At 37.5% G+C, this 21,585-nt stretch overlaps 1 protein-coding gene across 1 annotated transcript in view; it reads left to right on the forward strand.

The window, feature by feature from the left end:
• Nucleotides 1-13,756, forward strand: part of C6 (complement C6) — a 79,101-nt gene extending 65,345 nt beyond the window's left edge. The window contains exons 16-18 of the mRNA XM_072605739.1: nucleotides 4,160-4,247; nucleotides 4,737-4,978; nucleotides 13,310-13,756. Of these exons, the coding sequence (XP_072461840.1) occupies nucleotides 4,160-4,247; nucleotides 4,737-4,978; nucleotides 13,310-13,491 (512 nt within the window). The 3' untranslated portion in view covers nucleotides 13,492-13,756. The remainder of the gene's footprint in view (nucleotides 1-4,159; nucleotides 4,248-4,736; nucleotides 4,979-13,309) is intronic.
• The last annotated feature ends 7,829 nt before the right edge of the window (nucleotides 13,757-21,585 follow it).

The following is a 21,585-nucleotide window of genomic DNA, read 5'->3' on the forward strand; positions in this document are numbered from 1 at the left end:
ACCTATATTGAATTGCTTATTTTCTCAATGAGAATGGGTAAGGAGAGAAGGAGAGAATATGGAACTCAAAGTTTTAAGAATGGGTGTTAAAAATTATTTTAGTATGTAACTTGAAGTTAAGCCATACAACCAATGGAGTATAGAAATCTATTTTGCCCTGCAAGAAAATAGAGGGGAAGGGGGATGGAAGAAGTGTGGGCAATAGAAAGGAAGACAGACTGGAGGAAGAGGTGGATGGGATGCATGCTGTCCTTGGGTAGGGGGTGGGGAAAGATGAGAAAATTTTGAATTCAAATTCTTGTGGAAGTGAAAGTTAAGAACTGAAAAATAAATTACATAAAAAAACAATGATGTAAGCTGGGTGTATACACACACACATATATATACATGTACATATATATAATATACACATTGAGTGTGTATATATGTGTGTACATAAAGTGCATATATATATGCATATATATAAAGTGTGACTGTATTATGTATGTGTATATATGAGCATATATGTGTTTGTGCATAAATTATGTATGGAGCAGCTAGATAGTTTAGTGGACAGAATGACTCACAGATCACTACAGTCAGGCATTACTGGACAACTAAACAATAACAACAACAAAAGCTACAAAGAAGAAGTCATTGTTTGGGTGGGTAATATCTGATCTTGGTCATGGAGGGCATCTTTTTGGTTTTCCCTTGGATCATAGGATTTAGCTAGAAGCTATCCTAGAAAGCATAGGATCATAGAGTTAGAGCTGAAAAAGGTCACCTATTCAAACTCTCATTTCCTACATAGCAAGACTGAAGCCTAGAAACGTTAATCAACTTAATCAGCCCCCAAAGCTTGGGACAGTATCCTCCACCCTGGAAGCAGAGTCCTACCTTTACAGAGAATTAAAAAGTCAAATATTTGCCTGGGGAAATGAATAAATAACATTAAAAAAAACTCACATTGTGAATCTTACTTTAGGAACAAAGAAAATCAAAACATACAATCAAAAGAAGACACAAGCTCCTACGTCAAAAGCCTCCAAGAAAATATAAATTGGTCTCAGGCCATGGAAGAGATCAAAAATGATTTGGAAAATCAAGTAAGAGAAGTAGAGAAAATTTTCAGAAGAGAAATGAGAGTGATGCAAGAAAATCATGAAAATCAAGTCAAGTATTTGCTAAAGGAGACTCAAAAAAATATTGAAGAAAATAACACCTTAAAAATAGACTAACCCAAAGGGCAAAAGAGATCCAAAAAGTCAGTGAGGAGAAAAATGTCTTTAAAAGCAGAATTGGCCAAATTGAAAAGGATATTTGAAAGTTCATTGAAGAAAATAATTCCTTAAACATTAGAATAGAGCAAGTGGAAGTTAATGACTCTATGAGAAGTCAAGAAATCATAAATCAACCAAAAGAATGAAAAAATAGAAGACAATGTGAAACATTACACTGGATAAAAAAACACTGACCTGGAAAATAGATCTAAGACATATGATTAAAAATTGTTGGTCTACTTAAAAGTCATGAAAAAAAAAAAGAACCTAGGTATCATCTTTCAAGAAATTATGAAGGAAAACTGCCCTGATATTCTAGAACCAGAGGGTAAAATAGAAATGAAAAGAATCAATCGATCACCTACTGAAAGAGATCCCAAAAGGAAAACTCCTAGAAATATTGTAGCCAAATTCCAAAGTTCCCAGGTTAAGGAGAAAATATTGCAAGCATCCAAAAAGAAATAATTCGAGTATTGTGGAAACACAATCAGGATAGCCCAAGATTAAGAGTTCCTACATTAAGGGATCAGAGGGCTTGGAATATGATATTCCAGAGGACAGAAGGGCTAGGATTAAAACCAAGAATCATCTATCCAGCAAAGCTGAGTATAATCCTTTAGGAGGCAAAAAATGGACATTCAATGAAATAGAGGACTTTCAAGCATTCTTGCTGAAAAGATCAGAGTTGAATAGAAAATTTGACTATCAAATACAAGACTCAAGAGAAACATGAAAAGGCAAACAGAAAAGAGAAATAATAAGGGATTTATTAAAGTTGAACTGTTTACGTTTCTACATGGAAACAATATTTGTAACTCATGAAACTTTTCTCAGCATTAGCATAGTTGGGGGAAACACATATGTAAATATATATATGGAGGGGGCACAGGATAAGTTGATAATGAAGGGATGATATCTAAAATAATAAAATTAAGTACTGAGAGAAATGTACTGGGAGATGGAGAAATGGAGAGGTAGAATGGGGTAAATTATCTCATATAAATGAGGTAAGAAAAAGTTTTTACATTGGAGGGAAAGAAGAAGGAGGTAAGAGTGAATAAGTGAACCTTACTCACATAGAATTTGGCTTAAGGAGGGAATAACATACACACTCAGTTGGGTGTGAAAATCTATCTTACCTTCCAGGAAAGTAGAGGGAAAGGCATGAGAAAGGGGCAGATGATAGAAGGGAGGGCACTTTGGGGGAGGGGTCAGAAGCAAACACTTTTGAAAAAGGACAGGTTCAAAGGAGAGAATAGAATAAATGGAGGGAGGAATAGTATGGAGGAAAATATAGTTAGGCTTTCACATCATGACTATGTGTTTTGCATGGCTACATATGTATAACCTATATCAAATTACTTGTCTTCTCAGTGAGGGTGGGGAGAGAAAAAGGGAGAGAATTTTGGAACTCAAAGTTTGAGTTCATTCATAAAAATGAATATTAAAAATTATTTTACATGCGACTGGGAAATAAGATATACAGGTGAGGGGTACCTTGCCCTACAAGGAAGTAGGGGAGAAGGGGATAAGAAGGGGAGTGATAGAAAGCAGGGCATGCTGGGAGAAGGGGAATCAGAATGCACACCATCTTGGGGGAGGGAGAGGGGAGAGATGGGGTGAAATTTGGAACTCAAAATCTTGTGAAAATAAAATAAAACAAAGGCAGTGGTAGCAATTATGATCTCAGACAATGCAAAAGCAAACATAGACTTAATTAGAAGAGATAATCAGGGAAACTATATTTTGCTAAAAAGTACCATAGACAATGAAGTAACATCAAAAAAGTTTATACCAAGTTTTTTCTGCTAAAGGCCCCATATTTCAAATATTAGGGGACTGAGTCAAATTTATAAAAATAGGAGCCATTTCCCAATCGGTAAGTGATCAAAAGAAAAAAAATAGGCAGTTCTCAGAAGAAGAAATCTATGCTATCTCTAGTCATGAAAAAATGCTTTAAACCACTATTGATTGGAGAAATGCAAATTAAAATAATTCTGAGGTACCACCTCATACCAATCAGCAATGACACATGCTGGAGGGCATGAGGGAAAAGAGGTACATTTATGAATTGTTGGTAAAGTTGTAAACTAATCCAATCATTCTGGAGAACAATTCTGAACTATTCCCAAAGGGCTATAAAACTATGCATATGCTTTTACTCAGCAATACCACTACTACGTATGTACCCAAAGAAACCAAAGGCAAAGGAAAAGGACACACATGTACAAAAATATTAAGAATAGCTATTTTTTGTGGTGGCAAATAATTAGAAATTGAAGGGATGCTCATTAATTGGAGAATGTTTAAAAAGTTGCAGCATTTGATTATGATAGAGTACTATTGTGTTGTAAGAAGTTATTGGGGAGGGAGGTGGTTTCAGAAAAAAAACGCATGGTGAGACCTATATGAACTGATGCAAAGGGAAGTGAGAACAAGGAGATCATTGTGTAGAGTAACAGAAAAGTCGTACTGATAATCAACTATGAAAGACTTGACTACTCTGATCAATACAATGATCCAAGACAATTCCAAAGGACTCACTATGAAAACATCATATTCACCTCCAGAAAGAAAACTGATGAACTCTGGGTGTAAAATGAAGTATAATTTTCTCATTTTCATTCATTTTTTTTTTGCCTTTTTTACAGTATAGCTATACAGAAATATTTTGCATGAATTCACATATATAATGATGTCATTTTGCTTGTCTTCTCAGTGGGTGAGGGAAGAGTAGAAGGGTGGGAAAGAATTTGGAACTCAAAATTTAAAAAGAAAATGTTAAAAATAAACAAACAATAAACTTTTTTTTAAAAAAATTAAGAGAGAAGCAGCACTTTGAAGTTAAATGATTACCGCATAGAGCAGTCTTCGTGTCTTTCATTTGTTTGTTTCAGATGTTTCACTCCATGTGAGCAATTGTGGACCAGGACGTAAAATGGTGGGATCCCAATGTGTTTGCATGTCTCCAGAAGAGGATTGTAGGTAAGATGCTACATGAACTCTATTTTGAAATTTGACAAGACCATTCAGTGCTACACAGATAGTCATTTGTAAACCTGAAGCCACAAACTGAAGGATAAAATTACCTGCGACTTCTTTTCAAAGCTGAAGGCATTTGACAATACATTTGTTTTTAGAGTTTATGAGATTCCATTAGTCTAAATTCCTTTCTTCCATGGGTTATTTTAATTATACATCTTTATTTTGCATAAGGCCTTTTAGTGTAAGCCACAGTTTTAATCAGCTCATTCAACAATCTACAACTTGAATATTATGACATCAGAGTTAGCATAGTGTACTAGAAAGAAACTGGACAGATGAATATGGCAACAGTTTGTAGGATAGATTGGAGTGGGGAAGGTGCTGGCAGCAGAGGGATCAATTATCATCATTCAGCTGTGTGCCCTCCTTGTTTATCTTCGTCCTCTTCTTTTCTTCAGATAAACATGTAATTTTTTTTTCCCTTTACAGTCATTACTCAGAAGATCTCTGTGTATTCAATTCAGACTCCAACCATTACTTTACCAAAGCCAGCTGCAATTTTTTGGCAGAGAAATGTGCAAATACCCAGAAACTCCATTTCTTGTCTGTTGGATCCTGCCACAGTGGACCTCAGTTGGAACAGGCCATTGAAAGGATAAAGCTTTCATTCAATAGCACAAAGAGGGAGCCCTGTGGCTATGACACATGCTATGATTGGGAAAACTGTTCAGGTGAGATTCTATTGATGAAGTGCTTTTATTATCTGTATATTGGTATTCTCAGTACTAATATTTACCTACACATTTTGTGCTATTTGTACTCACCCATCTGTTCTCCTTAAAGAAGAACCTCACAGCGAATGGAGTAAGTCTGTGCTTGAATGAATTCATACTGTGAGAATGTCCACTTTGTTTCATAGAATACACAGAGGTAGGTTACAGGAATATCCACAACATCCAAATATGTAGATAGGTGTTTCCCATATGGAATACTTCCTTTTTTAAAAAACATTTAATATGTTTTTATTAGTTTTGCTAAATATTTCCAATTACATGTAAAAATTTTAACATTCTTTTTTTTGAATATTGAGTTCCAAATTGTATCTGCCTCTCCCCTCTCCCCCACCCCTTGAGGAAGCAAACAATATATCAATTATACATATGAAGTCTTGCGAAATATATTCACACGCAATATTTTCAAATGACTCACTGAAACCTAGACGCAAAAATGTTTTAAAACTTGACAGTGGTGATCAAAGTTAGGTTCCATGTCTTGAGTTAACTCTCATTTCTTCCTTTTGACTTTTGTAGCCTATTTTTCTATTCCAAGCAGATATTTTTCAGCTCAGCCTGACACTACAAAAGGGAAAAAGCAGTGCCAAAATCCGAATCATGCCTGATATAGCTAGAGTAGACCATCAAGCTCCAACTCCCTTAATTAGTCCTGTGATTTAACTGAAGGTCAAAGGGTAAACACAGATGGGCATCATCAATGGGCCAAATCTTTATGGCAGCAAATCAGGAAGTCAACACCTGGTGCTGGTTACCTATGAGCCACATTTAATCCATGGCTAAACAAACAGTGGTTAGAATAGTGGGACAAATTTGAGCATTATCTACCTACTCAGAATAAAGCCATCTGTTGGCTGAAAATGGAATCTCAATATATCTGTCAAGTCCTATCTAGACAATGTTGTTTTTAATAGAATCCATTCTAGGAACAATTATTGAAGGAAAGAAATTGCAAGGACATATGGAAAATCTTTCTAGCAGTTATAGCCTTCTAGAATTGAAATCAGTTGCCCCAGGAGGTAAAGAGTTCCCTGTTGCAAATGCATGGCCACCTATGAAATACAATGTAGAGGGGATTACTGCATTCACCAAGAGTTTGACTGGATGACCTCTGAGTTCTCTTCCAACTCTACAAATCTTTTATTTTGAAGATTATTCAACATTATTTTGCATTTTAAACACAGCTGTTTTTCTTCAAGGATGATGAATGATCTTGAAATGTTATCTTGAAAAGTACACACAGAGAGAAAAGTTTGCTGAATAGCATAAGATGTTCCAAATACTCTCTGAGTAGGCTGTTTGGTTCTAGGCAGATCAGACATTGGAAGTTACATTTAGTGAGTCACCTTCCATTCCTACTCAGCCCATTTTTCATTGAGCAAAAGTCTTTGTGGAGTTCTCTGATTGAAAATAATTTTCTTTTGCTTTCTTTACCATGAATTTTTTTTTCCGTTCTGTCTAAATGAAAAATCTTCCCCACTATAAAATTCTATCAAAATGTTTGTTTATTATTACTTCTTCTGTGATACCTGTATTGAAATCTCCACAGATTTCAAGAGTTGGCATATTTTCAAAGAAGGAATCCAAAGTTCATGTATCTATCCAGTGTCTTCCCAAATTAAAAGAATGCCCTGGGGCTATTAAGTGGGCCAGAGGGTTTTCCCAATAACTTTAGTTTGAGCATTTTGCAATGTTCTGATCTTTGATACAAACATAAAATAGAAAGCATTTCCACCCTGAAAATCCCGTCTGCTGTGCCAATCTTGTTTAATTGGTTTGTGTCATAGACCATGCTTCTTGGTAGTCCCTGGCAGCAGCAATACCTATGCTTCCCCATGAATGTAATCCTTGGCTTAAAAAAAAGACAAAAAAAAATCAGACCCATCCTTTTCTCAATGGCTTTTCTTTTGGCCACAATATGCTAAATGATCTTAATTATGAGTTAAATTGAATCTTTTCTTGATTAACTTGGGGTCTTGATTACATCGCATACTTTGCTGCAGTCTTGCCTCAATCACAAAAATGAAATCAGGAAAATTACAAAATTTACTTTTAAGAAGTTTTCATAATGATTCCCTTCCACCCCTTATCTACCATGGAATCATTCTTACAAAGATAAAACATTGTAGCTACACTACATGAATTTCCATAACAAATTGAATAAGAAGCATTTATTAGTTCAACATTTATTCAATAAACATGTACTCAGTACCTATTATTTGCCACTCCAAATCACTCTTTTCAGTAATTTGAGGGAAACAGAAATGAAAAAAGATATAACCCTCATCGTCATGGAAATTACACTCTATTTAGAAGGATATGTCTACAAATAGTATAAGAAAAGGTACAAGTGCCAAAAGAAGTACAAAGCAGAGAGCTGGGGTCTTCCTTTCTGGCTGGGGAGATATGAGAAGGCTTCCTGAGAAAGGAGTCTTTGAGCAAGGTCCTGGGGGATAGCTGGGAAATCAGAAGGTAAGGGTGTTTTAGTTACCCAGCCATGCCCAGATGTTCACAGCCCTTGTGGCAGGCACATAACCCCATGGTGAAAGGGACTCCTTTGAGGGAACAGCATTTTCCCCTTCCCTGTTCCCTATCTGCTGTCCTCATGAATGAACCTTCCATTTTCCTATCCTGCTGAGGGCCCTTCTGGGCAGGTGAGAAAATGACAAAAGAGGAACAATGTGAACTAATGGAGACAGGAAATTGTATCCAGTTGCCATGAGGAGAATTAAGATAATTATTAAGAACTACTGCATTCTCTTCTGATATAGCTTGGGAAAGGTATGGACCACACGGGGCACTGTGACAATAACACATGGAATTGGTGTCCTAGACATTTGGATCTTGCAGGTCTTAGACTATTGCCATCACATTAAAGGTGACAGGACTGAGCATAAACTTGGTAGACTTCCAGTGGCACATCTGGCCTCTTGCTAAAGGGCAGGACCACAGAATCAGAACATTTGGAAGTTAGAAGGGACCATAATATTTGTCTGCTGAAGCCTGACTCAGTCACCAGTCCACTTTTACTCAGTCCCCTTTCCCCTAGGGTCTGACTAGGAGTCACTGACTGAGCATATCCTTTAGCAAGCGTACAGAGCACTAGTACCTAACTAGACTTTTTGGCTCCAGTCTCCCTCCATTCCCTCCAATTATGTTTCATTTCATCTCCAGACAAGTCTTCCAGATAGAGGTGACTATTGGGTCGCTCTTTAGTTCCCAATCCTTCAATGGTTCCCCATTACCTATAGGAGAAAGAGAATTATGGACTATTAGAGCTGGAAGTGACTTTACAGATGATTTGGCACTACCACCCCATTTTACAGATGAGGATCCAGATGTCTCTGATAAGTGAAGTGACTTGTCCAAGGTCATGTATGGGTATCTCCTCACATCCTTCTCAGATCTACCCAACCTAAGAAAGGACACAGTGTTCCGAATATAGTGGTTTCAAGTCCCACTAGCCTTTTTTATCAGCACAGAATTATTGAACTCCAGATTATCCAGCACATACTTTTTCTGTATAATAAACTAGATTTCCTAAATTCTGGATATAAAATCTATTAATCAGCAAATATTTATGAGCACTGATTGTGTACAGGGGACTTTGTTTAATGCTTGGGCACAGGGAATGTGAAAGTATAACAAGGATGAAGATAAATTATCTTCCTTCAAGTTGCTAACAATGTAGTTGGGGAAATCTACAATGCACACATTTAAAAGTTAACTAAAGATATAAAGTGATAAAGTGTCAAATGGTTGGCACAGACAGTAAATTGGAGAAATTGAGGGGAGAGATCTTCCTGTACTATGGAGCAGTTGAAGAAGAAGGCTACCTGAAAGGAAGGAATTAAGTTGGGTCTTGAAGGATGAATAGGATTTGAAGAGGCAGGGAAGGGAGAAGAGGTCCTTTGAAGGTAGGGAACATAGTGAGAAGCACATAAACAAATGTGGAAAGTCAGGACTATTCATGGCATGATGCCTGGAAGATAGAGGATAGCCTCATTAGCAATGACAGTTTATACAGAAGAACAGAGGAGAATTAAGTTGGAAGGGTAGTTTGGAGCCAATCCTGAATATTAAGAGAGACAGAGACACAGAGACAGAGAGACAGAGACACAGAGACAGAAAGAGCAGGAAGAAAGACTGAGAGATGATGATGATAATGATAGTGATATGGACAGATGATAGATAAAGAGATAGTGATAGCTGGATGGAGAGAAAAAGAAAGAGACAGAGACAGAGGCAGGAACAAAGAGACAGAGAGACAGGAAGACAGAGAGATGATGATGATGATGATGATGATGATGATGATGATGATGAAGAAGAGATGACAGATAAAGAGATAATGATAGCTGGATGGAGAGAGAGACAGAGAGTAAAAGAGACAGAGAGAGACAGTGAGACAAAAAGACAGAGGAGGATGATGATGATGGAGAGATGATAGATAAAGAGATAGTGGATAGAGAAGCTGAGAGAGAGACAGAGAGAAAGAGAGAGAGAGAGAGAGAGGGAGGGAGGGAGAGAGGGAGAGAGGGAGAGGGACAGAGGGACAGAGGGACAGAGGGACAGAGGGAGAGGGAGAGAGAGAGAAAGACTATATATATTGAGCATTTACTATTTGCCAGGCACTATTGTGTTAGCATTGAAGATACAAATATGAGAAGGGGAAAAAAAAGAAAGTTCCAAAGCTCAAAGATCTTAACTTTTTGTGGAAAAAAACAAGCTATAAAATGGAACTAAAGGGGGAGGGAGCAGGTGGAAAGTAGAGCAAGACCACTGGTAAAGAGACAGAAAAATCCAGAATAAAGAACACAGAGCCTGGAGAGAAGAAGGCACAGCCTAGGGATTTCTTGAAGTGATGATCTAGGCCAGGGATTCACTAATCAGAAGGGAATTAAAGTAAATGAAACTGAACTTCCAACAGTTCCTCTCCTTGGGGGCAGGGTGTGGGTAGGTGTACTTTTAGACCAGCGCCATGATTGGTGTTGGCAATTGGGAACTTTCAAATAAGGAAATTTGCTCTACCAATGTTCAATGGCTTCTGTCCCACTATTTATAATCTCAGGATGCCTTATCTATAAAGTGTGTATCCATAGAACAAAATTCCTTCAAACTATTTCATAAGCAAAGTACTTACATTATGAACTTTACATTATAATAAGCTTCCTGAGGGCAGTATCCACGCCTGCTGTCTTGTCTGTTTTCTCTGTGCTAGGGATATTTTAGAACTCTCTGCCTCTAATCCGCTCTTTATTACCTACCTCCCAACCAAGTGGGATTCTGTATTAAATAAATGGAAATAAAGAGTTCCCTTCTGGAAGGAGTACAATAACTCTGTCAGTTTCAACCTGACATCCCTTCATTACACCTGCCATTTACATTTCATAATTTCCAAGGAAATGAGTGTTATGTCCACATTTAATCCCCTTGTCCCACAGTCTTTCGTGTTCACACAAAGTCCCTGAGAGAACAGAGTGTCAACATCATTGTGTGACTTTGTTATTTATTCCCCAATCCAGGGAGAAAGCAATGAGTTTTCTTGTAAATTTGTAAAATGTTTCTTGGCTGCCACAGCATGTTGAGATAGTCTGCCAGGAAAGATGTGGCCAGACATCACACTCCCCACTGAGACAGAAGGAGACAAAAATCCAGATGTGTTAGACTAGAAACACTCCAGGTGGCAGCCTTTTTCTCTGTGTTTATTCTGCAAATTAATGGAAGAATTTTCTTTTCAATTAAGCATCTAAGGTTAAATTGCTCTGAGACAGCTAAATGGAGCAGCAGATTTAGTGCTGGGCCTTGATTCAAGAAGACCTAAGTTTAAATCTGGCCTCAGACATTTGCCTAGCTATGTGACCCTGGATGAATCACTTAATAACCTCTGTCTGCCTCAGTTTCCTCATCTGTAAAATGGGGATAGTAATAGTATCTACCTTGCAGAATAGCTGGGAGGATCAAATGAGACGATAACTGTAAAACATTTAGCATAGTTCCTGGTACATAGGGTTATGTAAATATTATTATAACTATTAGCTATTAGTTCCTAAGATTCAAACCTGGACCATCTAGTTTAATCCAAGAAAAGGAAACAAGGCCTATAAAGATGAAATGATTTACTCAAGGTCACTAATAAATAATAATGAATAAAACTAAGAAATTCCTAATTAAATTGAGTGCTCTTACCACCTACCTTAGGTAACCAAATGCTGTTTATCCAGATATTAGGTGGGAAACCAAATCCTCCTCTTCTCCAAAATTATCCACATATCTTTCATGATCATTCTTTGTAACTGTCCTCAGCTAATTCTAAAAGAAAGATAAAGCTTATTTTTGAGGCTTGGGATTATATTGTAATAATAGTAAGAATAATTAATAACAGTAACAATAACTAAACATTTTATGGTGCTACAACATTTGTAAAGGGCTTTATATATACATATTTAAACTATTAAAGCTGAAATCTTTTAGTTCTTAAAGCTGCACTAAGATTTTTGGGACACTTTGTAGTGTCCCATCTCATCCTCACAATGACTCTGTAAAGTAGGTGCTGTTAATATCCCCATTTTGCAGATGAGAAAACTGAGTCTCAGAGAGGAGCAAATTAACAAAGTGCAGTGAGGGAGGAAGAGAAGAGATACTTTATCTTTCCTTTCTTGGAAAGAGGAAGGTCAATTTTAGAGGCAGCTAGGTGGTATAAAAGTGTTGGATTGATTCCTAAACCAGGGAGAGCTGAGTTCAGATCATGCCTCGCACACTTCCTAGATGTGTCACCTTTGGTAAGTCATTGAAGTTCTCTCAGCCTCAGGTTTAATAGTACCTACCCACATACCAGGCTGTGGAACTGATGAGATGATATGTAAAAAGTATTTTGTGGACTTCAAAGTATAACACAAGTACTAGCTATTACTAATTTTGAAAAAGTCTCTTTTTCAAGGCAAACAGCAAGGCACGTCTAAGTTCTAATTCTTTTTTCTTCCTTTACCTTAGTTCTTGTACAAATTCAGACAAAAGACAAAGTCCACTCTTTGGTGGTCGTTCCCAGACCAATAACAGATCACAGATTATGAATGCTCTTCCCCTTCCTTGAAATGCAACAGTGTTCCTGAGGCCAGTGATGGATAAGGCAGTGTGATTGTGTTTTCCGCCTTTAAAATAACATTATTCATGTCAAGGAAAGGAAGATTCAATGACACTTTCCCACCCACCCCACCCCCCCAACACCACCATATTTTAGCTGTTTGTGAGAAGCATTATTACCTTCTCAGTCTAGTGAAAAATGGAAATAGCTTACAAATTTTATTTTATATCTGTAAAATAAAAATGATAATAGTACCTATCTCAGAAAGTGTTGCAAAGATTAAAAAAGGTAATAATATGAAAACTACTTTGTAAAATTTGAAATATTACATAAATGTTAACTGTCACTTCTATTGTTATCATCGTTATAACAATATAAGTTAAGGTCTCAAAAATGAGGAGGGGGAAATCTTCCATCTCTCCTCTAGAGTGAACAGACAATTATCACACAATGCTAAGGGGAAAAAATGTGCTGATGATTTCACTGAGATGTATTTATTCTAAGGACCTGTGAGAGATGATCCATATTAAAATGCCCATTTGTCCCACAGAGATTCCTTTCTTTGTGTTCTAACTAGTATCCTCCATATCTTGGCTTGGAACTTGGCAGAATCAGGCCGTTTTAATAATACTTGGGTGTATGGAGTGTTCAGGGAGGACTAGCACCTCTGATGTGAAAGCATCCTGAGCCCTTTTCAGAACTGCTCATCCACCTTTGGTGCCCACCTGATTCACCCAACTGTCACCTAGATATAGATAGATAATTATATTTCAATATAAATGGTTTCCTTTTTAATCCTACGCATTTTGTTTTATGCATTTGGCATCCATAGGGTTCACCAGACTGCCAGAGGGGTCCATGATGCAAAAAAGGTTAAGAATTTCTGACTGAGAGGATCATTATTATATATTTTCATACTTTTCTAAGGTAGTTATTATGTATTTACAGTTATCTGTATGTGAAGGGTTAAGGAGTTAAGTAGTATTTGAGATTAACTACTAGTTGGAGGTCAACTAATTAGTGACCCCTTATCTAAATTAATTCACCAACCAACTAAATTACTCCTAGTTGACTATAACATCCATGAGGGCTGAATAATGGTCATAGCGAGGAGCTCAGGAATCTGGAAAAGAATTAGATGAAAACAATTTCTTAAGGTCTGTGGCAAATAATATCCTCTCCTTTTCCAGCCTCCACATATACATGTGTCTGTCTGATGCCTTACCAATGTCCCAAAAATGGGAAACAAGACTATTGCATCAGAATAGGCTCTTCAAAGACTGAGAAAACAATGAACAGCTGTGTGCTGGGAGCATTGAAGTGTGCCCAAAAAAAGGTGGAAATAGTGCATCATGGACAATGTATGACCTGATGGTTTGAGGCAAAAAAATAAAAAAGAAGAAGAAGAAGAAGAAGAAAAAACAGCACATAAGAATACAGACAAGAATACTTAGAAGACCTGTGTGTTTGGAGCTCTTTGGGTGGATGGATCTAAAATTCACTTCCCCAAAATGTTGTTTTATACCTTTTACACAAATGAAAGCAGATAAAAGCAGAACTAAATAATTGGAAAATTACTAATTGCTGATAGGTAGATTAAACCAATATAATAAAAATGACAATGCTGCCTAAATCAATTTGCTCAGTGTCATATCAATCAAACTACTAAAAAAAATTATACACCTAGACAAAATAATTTAAAAATTCATTTGGAAGGACGAAAGGTCAAGAAAATTAAGGGAACCAATGAAAAAAAGAGAAGGAAATGACCCTAGCAGTATCAGATCTTAAACTATGCTATAAAACTGTAATTGTCAAAACATTTTGGTTATGAGTAAGAAATAAAGAGGTTGACCATTGGAATAGATTAGGACCAGAATTTTAGAAGCAAATAAACACAGTAATCTAGTGTTTGATAAACCCAAACGGCAAAACTCACTATTTGACAAAAATTGTTGGGGAGGGGGCAGAGCCAAGATGGCGGAGTAGAAACACACAAATATGCTAGCTCCGAACCCACAGCCCATGAAATATCCATAGTAAAGAGCCGCCAATAAATTCGGGAGCAGGAGAAGCCACATAATAGTGGAGCAGATAAGATTTCTGTTCCAGAGGGACCTGCAAACCTCTTGCAAAAGGTCCGTCGTGCTGCAGACGCGGAGCCCAGCCCAGCCCTGCACCAGCCCCGGCAACGAGAGGAACAGATCAGAGCGGACTTCAGGGATGGGATCTCCAGCGGCCACGCGGGTCCCTCCACCCACAGGTGACGGGGGTCAGGGAGAAGGTCTCTTTGGTGGGTGGAGAAGGGAGTGAGGTGCCCCCATACTCAGGCCCCCTTGGAAGGCAACAGCAGAGGCGGGAGCAGACCAGGGCTCCCCAAGCAGGCAGGAGCCCGGATCCATTGTTGAAGGTCCCTGCATAAACCCCCTGAGGGAACTGAGCCCATGAGGTGGCCCTGCCCCCACCTGAGCACCTGAACTTAATCTCACACTGAATAGTAGCCCTGCCCCTGCCCAAAGCACTGAGGCTGGGAAGCAGCATTTGATTCTCAGACCCCAAGCGTGGGCTGGGAGGATCCGGAGGTGAGGTGGATGTGAAGAGAATATTCAGAGCTCAAGTCACTGGCTGGGAAAATGCCCAGAAAAGGGAAAAAAACCAAGACTATTGAGGGTTACTTTCTTGCTGAGCAGGTTTCTCCTCCCCTCCCTTCTGATGAGGAAGAGCGGTGCTCACCATCAGGGGAAGACACGGAAGTCAGTGCTTCTACATCCCAGCCCACTCAATGGGATCAGTTCTGGGAAAAGGTCTTAAAGAGCCCAAACAATTTTCAAAATCATGATAGAGAGGTGGAGGAAAAACTGGGAAGAGTAATAAAAGACTTGCAAGCAAAGTATGATCAACAAATCAGCACCCTGCTAAAGGAGACCCAAAAAAATGCAGAAGAAAATAACACCCTGAAAATTAGGCTAACTCAATTGGCAAAGGAGGTTCAAGAAGCCAATGAGGAGAAGAATGCTTTCAAAAGCAGAATTAGCCAAATGGAAAAGGAGATTCAAAAGCTCACTGAAGAAAATAGTTCTTTCAAAATTAGAATGGAACAGATGGAGGCTAATGACTTTATGAGAAACCAAGAAATCACAAAACAAAACCAAAAGAATGAAAAAATGGAAGAGAATGTGAAATATCTCATTGGAAAAACAACTGACCTGGAAAATAGATCCAGGAGAGACAATTTAAAAATTACAGGACTACCTGAAAGCCATGATCAAAAAAAGAGCCTAGACATCATCTTTCATGAAATTATCAAGGAAAACTGCCCTGATATTTTAGAACCAGAGGGCAAAATAAGTATTCAAGGAATCCACCAATCACTGCCTGAAAGAGATCCAAAAAGAGAAACTCCTAGGAATATTGTGGCCAAAATCCAGAGTTCCCAGGTCAAGGAGAAAATATTGCAAGCAGCTAGAAAGAAACAATTCAAGTACTGTGGAAATACAATCAGGATAACACAAGATCTAGAAGCTTCTACATTAAGGGATCGATGGGCATGGAATAGGATATTCCAAAAGTCAAAGGAACTAGGACTAAAACCAAGAATCACCTACCCAGCAAAACTGAATATAATACTTCAGGGGAAAAATTGGTCTTTCAATGATACAGAGGACTTTCAAGCATTCTTGATGAAAAGACCAGAGCTGAAAAGAAAATTTGACTTTCAAACACAAGAATGAAGAGAAGCACGAAAAGGTGAACAGCAAAGAGAAGCCATAAGGGACTTATAAAAGTTGAACTGTTTACATCCCTATATGGAAAGACAATATTAGTAACTCTTGAAACTATTCAGTATCTGGGTACTTGGTGGGATTACACACACACACACATGCACACGCACACACTCATAGAGACAGAGTGCGCAGAGTGAATTGAATAGGATGGGATCATATCTTAAAAAAAAAAATGAAATCAAGCAGTGAGAGAGAAATATATGGGAGGAGAAAGGGAGAAATGGAATGGGGCAAATTATCTGTCATAAAAGAGGCAAGCAAAAGATTTTTTTTAGTTTGGGGAAAAAGAGGGGAGGTGAGAGAAAAACATGAAGCTTACTCTCATCACATTCCACTAAAGGAAGGAATAAAATGCACACTCATTTTGGTATGAAAACCTATCTTACAATACAGGAAGGTGGGGGACAAGGGGACAAACAGGGTGGGGGGGACAATGGAAGGGAGGGCATGGGGAGGAGGGTACAATTTGAGGTTGACACTCACAGGGAGGGACAGGATCAAAAGAGAGAATAGAAGTAATTGGAAGCAGGACAGGATGGGAAATATAGTTAGTCTTATATAACACGACTATTATGGAAGTCATTTGCAAAACTACACAGATTTGGCCTATATTGAATTGCTTGCCTTCCAAAGGGAGGGGGAGGGGAGGGAGGGAGGAAAAGAAGTTGTAACTCAAAGTTTTAGGAATAATTGTCAGGTACTGTTCTTGCCACTAGGAAATAAGAAATACAGGTAAAGGGGTATAGAAAGTTATTTGGCCCAACAGGACAGAGGAGAGGATGGAGACAAGGGCAGAGAGGAATGATGGAGAAGACAGCGGAGTGGAGATGGGGGCAATTAAAATGCTCGGTGTTTTGGGGTGGGGGGAGGGGACAAGGGGGGAGAAAATTTGGAGCCCAAAAATTCTGTGAAAATGAATGTTAAAAGTGAAATAAATAAATAAATAAATTTTTTAAAAAAATTGTTGGGGAAACTGAAAAATAATCTGGCAGAAACTAGACACAGACCAACATATCACACCATAAACTCCAAATGAATACAAGATTTAGACATAAAGGGTAGTAACATTGTAAGTAAATTAGAGGACCATAGAAGAAATTATCTGAGATCTATGGATAGAGAAAGACTTCATGACTAAGGAAGAGTTAGAGAGGTTCAAGAATAAAAATAAACAATTCTGTTTATATCATTTGTAAAAAAAAAAAAAAAATGTGCAAACAAAACCAGTGCTGATAAAATTAGAAGACAAGCAAGAAATGGGGGGAGGAGGAGTCATTCCAGCAAATTTCTTTGATAAAGGTTTCATTTTTAAAACATATAGTTAATTGATTCAAATTTATAAAAATAAGAGGCATTCCATAATTGATAAATATTAACAGGTCGTTTTTGGAGGAAGAAATCAAAATTATCAATAGCCATGTGGGGAAAATTCTCTACCTCACTACTAATTAGAGAAATACAAATTAAAACAACTTTGAGCTACAATTTCACACTAGCTAGATTGTCCATATTGACCAAAAAAGAAAAGAAGATGATAAGTGTTAGAAGGGCTGTGGTCAAACAAATACTTTAATGTACTATTGTTGGAAGTGTGAACTGGTCCAACTATTCTAAGTAATATTGAACTATGCCCAAAAGCTATGAAAGTGTACATGCCCTTTGACCTAGTAATATTGCCACTAGATCTATACCCCAAAGAAACAGGGCAAGGACCCACATGTACAAAAACATAGCGATCTTTTTGTGATGAAGAAGAATCAGAAACTGAAGTGATACTCACAAATTGGAGAATGGAGATACCCACAAAAATGTAATATAAACATGAGGGAATACTATGGTGTGTAAGAAATGATAAAGAGGGTGGTTTCAGAAAAATCTGGGAAAAGTTGCATGAAGTGATGCAAAGTGAACCAGGAAAGAACCAGGAAAACTATTTGTACAATACTATAAAGATAGCCAAATTGTTTATTTTTAATTTATGAAATAAAACAAACATTTCCATAACACAGAACTACAAAAAGATGATTGCATATGAAAACTGCAAATCTACCATGTGCAACTTTGAAAGATTTAGAGGTTAGTCAATATAGTGACCAACCACAATTCCAAAGGACTCATCATAAAACATTATCCATTGATATATTCAGATTACAGACTCAGACATATTTTCTTTTCTTTTTTTTGGACATTTCTAATGCAGAAATTTGTTGCTTATTTAGACTTATTTATAAGGGTTTTATCTTCCTTGCCCTCTCAATGAGTGGGGAGAAGAGGGAGATACTTTGAATCTGAAAAAATAAAATATTTTTTAAAATTGAAGTCAATAGTAATAAAATAAAACAAAACACTGAGTTGTATCCTTGAAGTAAAACAAAATTAATATTATTCTCTGTATTTTAGACCAATGGTGTCAAACTCAACTAGAAATGGGCTCCACTAAATGGAACATAAGAATTCCTGCAGGGGCATATTGACTTAAGAAAACATATTGACAATTTATATTTTATTACATTTTTATTTATGTTGTTAAAGGATTCCAAATTGCATTTAATGTGATTCAGCCAGCACTTGAGCATGTTGCAAATTTCCTGTGACCCTTGGGGCTACATGTTTGACACCTCTGTTTTAGCCACAATCTGGCAGAGACAATTCGTATTAATTTATCAGGATTTTAAATCCAAGCATTTCTAGTTTAGAGAGAGAAATGACCAGACTGACATAGACAATAAACCCCCATGCCTTCAAACATTTCACCGTAAGACAATTTGAGGCAACATTTATAGAAATCTTAAATTAGGGAAAGGTTACAATATGTTTAAAAATTGGGGGGAGAGGTTGAATATGAATGGTACAGAACGGTGGTTATTTGACTTTTTCCTAAAATTAATCACTTCCTTCCTTGACCACTCCCCTCAAGGATAAGGGTCAATCAACTAGAATAAGCATCAATAATTCTATCCTTCAGTGGATAAGAGACCTTCGGTAGGGCTGTGAGGCCCTTATCCTGACTAGACCAGTTTGGTTTCCATCCTTATCCTTTTTAAGGGGACCTTATGCTTTGTTCCTGACCTTTTACACATTTGTCTAAAGGAAAAAATCTGGAAAGGACTTACTTGTGAGAAAATAATTCTTAATTAATTCATTTATTATTATTATTAATTTCCAGTTGAACTAAAGCATCAGTTTTAATATGCTTCCATATTATGTGACAAAGTTTTATAATGCCAACTCCCCTCAGGCTTTCATTCTCTCAATCTCTCTTTGTCTCTGTCTCTCTCTCTGTGTCTCTGTCTCACTGTGCCCCTCTGTTTCTTCCCCGTCTTCCTTCTTGCTAGAATTATTCATCTTGATGTCATGGTCTTCTTTGAGAACGAAGGACAAACATAACAACATGGACTGATGGTGAGATATTTTCTTTCTTTCATCAGTTACAGGAGCAGAATGTGGCATATTGTCCAACATGGTCAATGTAGTTATCTATTTTACTTAGCTAAATTTCTTTGTTCTGCTGTGGATGAACTGCATTGGAAATGATCATTGGAAAGCAATGATCGTTGAAAGTAATATGAGAAGTTTTTATTTAAAAAATAGTGGGGTTCCCTTCTCATTTGAAGTTTATTATGGATTTACTAAGCAAAGCATTAATTTTCGTAGTGAGAGAACATGAGAGCTCAAAGTGATTCACATTAAACCTTCCTAGGCATTTTTCCCCTGGGAATGAGAGCTTTTCAGAGTAAATAGTGTTCCCTTATTATTTTTGCGGTTCACTCATTTCAGTCATGTCCAACTCTTTGTGACCCTGTTTGGGGGCAGCTTTCCTCACCTGATCTAAGATTAATTTAATCTCTACACCAGTCATTGGAGACAGATATGACACTTCCAATCTCAAGCTTTTTTTGTAATGGTTCCTCTATTATCAGCATTCAAAACTTAACTGTATCCTCACATTCCTTAATAGTCTGGCCAGCATGGCAGATTTTTAGACTCATGCCCACCCAATCACTGTTCTGGTAAACCTTGTCTTTGTCTGAAAGAAGGCTTGGGTCCAATTCATTCAGGTAGGACCCATGTGTTACTATTTCAGGGTCTCAGGACCCTCAAAACTCAACATTGTTGTTCCCTGACTGGGAAAACCACCTAACCTCGAGCTATTCTCCAGTCAAGACTGGAAGGTAGTAAGCCTCCCCTCTCTCCTTATCTTTTTCTCCCCCTGTGGTTGGGCTTGCTCTACAAACACCTAGGACGGCTTGCAGGTACTTTTGGAGCAGACTGCTATGAGACTGTCTCACCCTCGTCCTGATGCTCTTAGGCTCTCAATCCAGTGGTTTGGTTAGAGGCCGTGGATGTGGAAACACTTTTCATAGCATAGAGGGCAGGATGGAAACCCTATCCACCCAATTCTCTCAATTCTCTCAGCACTAGATTAGATTTCTTTACTCTTCTGAGCTAGACTAACTCTTGAGTTCTGGATTGGGAGATACATTCTCACATGTGGTTCTAACCTTACTAGGATTACAAGGAGTATGTCAAAGTGTATTGGACATACATAGTTTTTGAAGACCTGTGCCCCTCTGGGGCATCACCAAAGATCAAGATCAACTTCTTTCTAGTGTATATTTTCTGCCCAGATGGCATATAACCCTTCAATTAGATGAATCTTGGTGGCTTTGACTGATGAAAAGATTTGTTTTTCCCCTCCTTGGATTCCCTGGTCAATTTGCTTCAGTTCATCATTTGTCAATGACTATTTCCAAATAAGTGGAAATGATATTCCATTGACAACACTAGGAACTAGAAACTTGAAATTCACACATCTTTAGAAATGGTTTATATGCCTCACAAGGGAACTAAGTAAAATAAATCCACTTGTGTGTATATATAAACAGACAGACTATGAAAATGAGTAGATTATTTAAGATTGGAAGAAGAGAGTGATTACATTTACCATTTAAACTCATTCCAAATTGCATGTTTTAAAATTCAGTGAAAGTAGTTAGGGAAAAATGTTAAATATTTTTTTAAAAGCTTTATATATAGTTCTTACTTGCTAAAGCTAACAATGAGTTATGTAAATGAATGCATATGTAAAAAACATTTTTCTGAAGGGCTTCTAGGGTACTTAAGTAATTTAGTTTAATAAAGGGAAAAATTCATTATTAAGAAAAGAACATTCAAAGTTAAGTGGATCTTCTTTCTATTTCTTGATTACCAAATCAGTTGCTAGGAATTTTAAAGCAACTGCCTGTCAAAATTGCACTCTGAAAAGCTCCAGATACTTGGTTGTAATGAGAAAACATACAAATGTATGGTGGGATGGTCAGGGAACTGAAAATGTGATGATTAGAAAGCAAAACTTTATGAAGCTGTGAGACTGAACAACTCAAGGGTCTAAAGTGCCAGGTCTTAGGACCACTGAAGCAACCGATATATTCCGAGATACAACTGCAAATCAAGAAAAAGACAGGCTGTCCCCCGAAGAATTGTTTATCTAGCAAAGTATTAGGAATCCTCTTTTGGCGTTGCACTTGGGAAACCTGAAATTGAAGCTGGTGACAAAGCACTTGATGCTTTTGTGAGAGTGGTGATATAGTCACACCCACTTCTCCATCACAGGGTCATAGATACAGAGTTAAAGAAATTTTAGAGCTCATTTAATCCAACCTCCTAATTTTATAAATGAG

This window comes from Notamacropus eugenii, chromosome 4, assembly GCF_028372415.1.
Source record: "Notamacropus eugenii isolate mMacEug1 chromosome 4, mMacEug1.pri_v2, whole genome shotgun sequence".
Classification (NCBI taxonomy): domain Eukaryota; kingdom Metazoa; phylum Chordata; class Mammalia; order Diprotodontia; family Macropodidae; genus Notamacropus; species Notamacropus eugenii.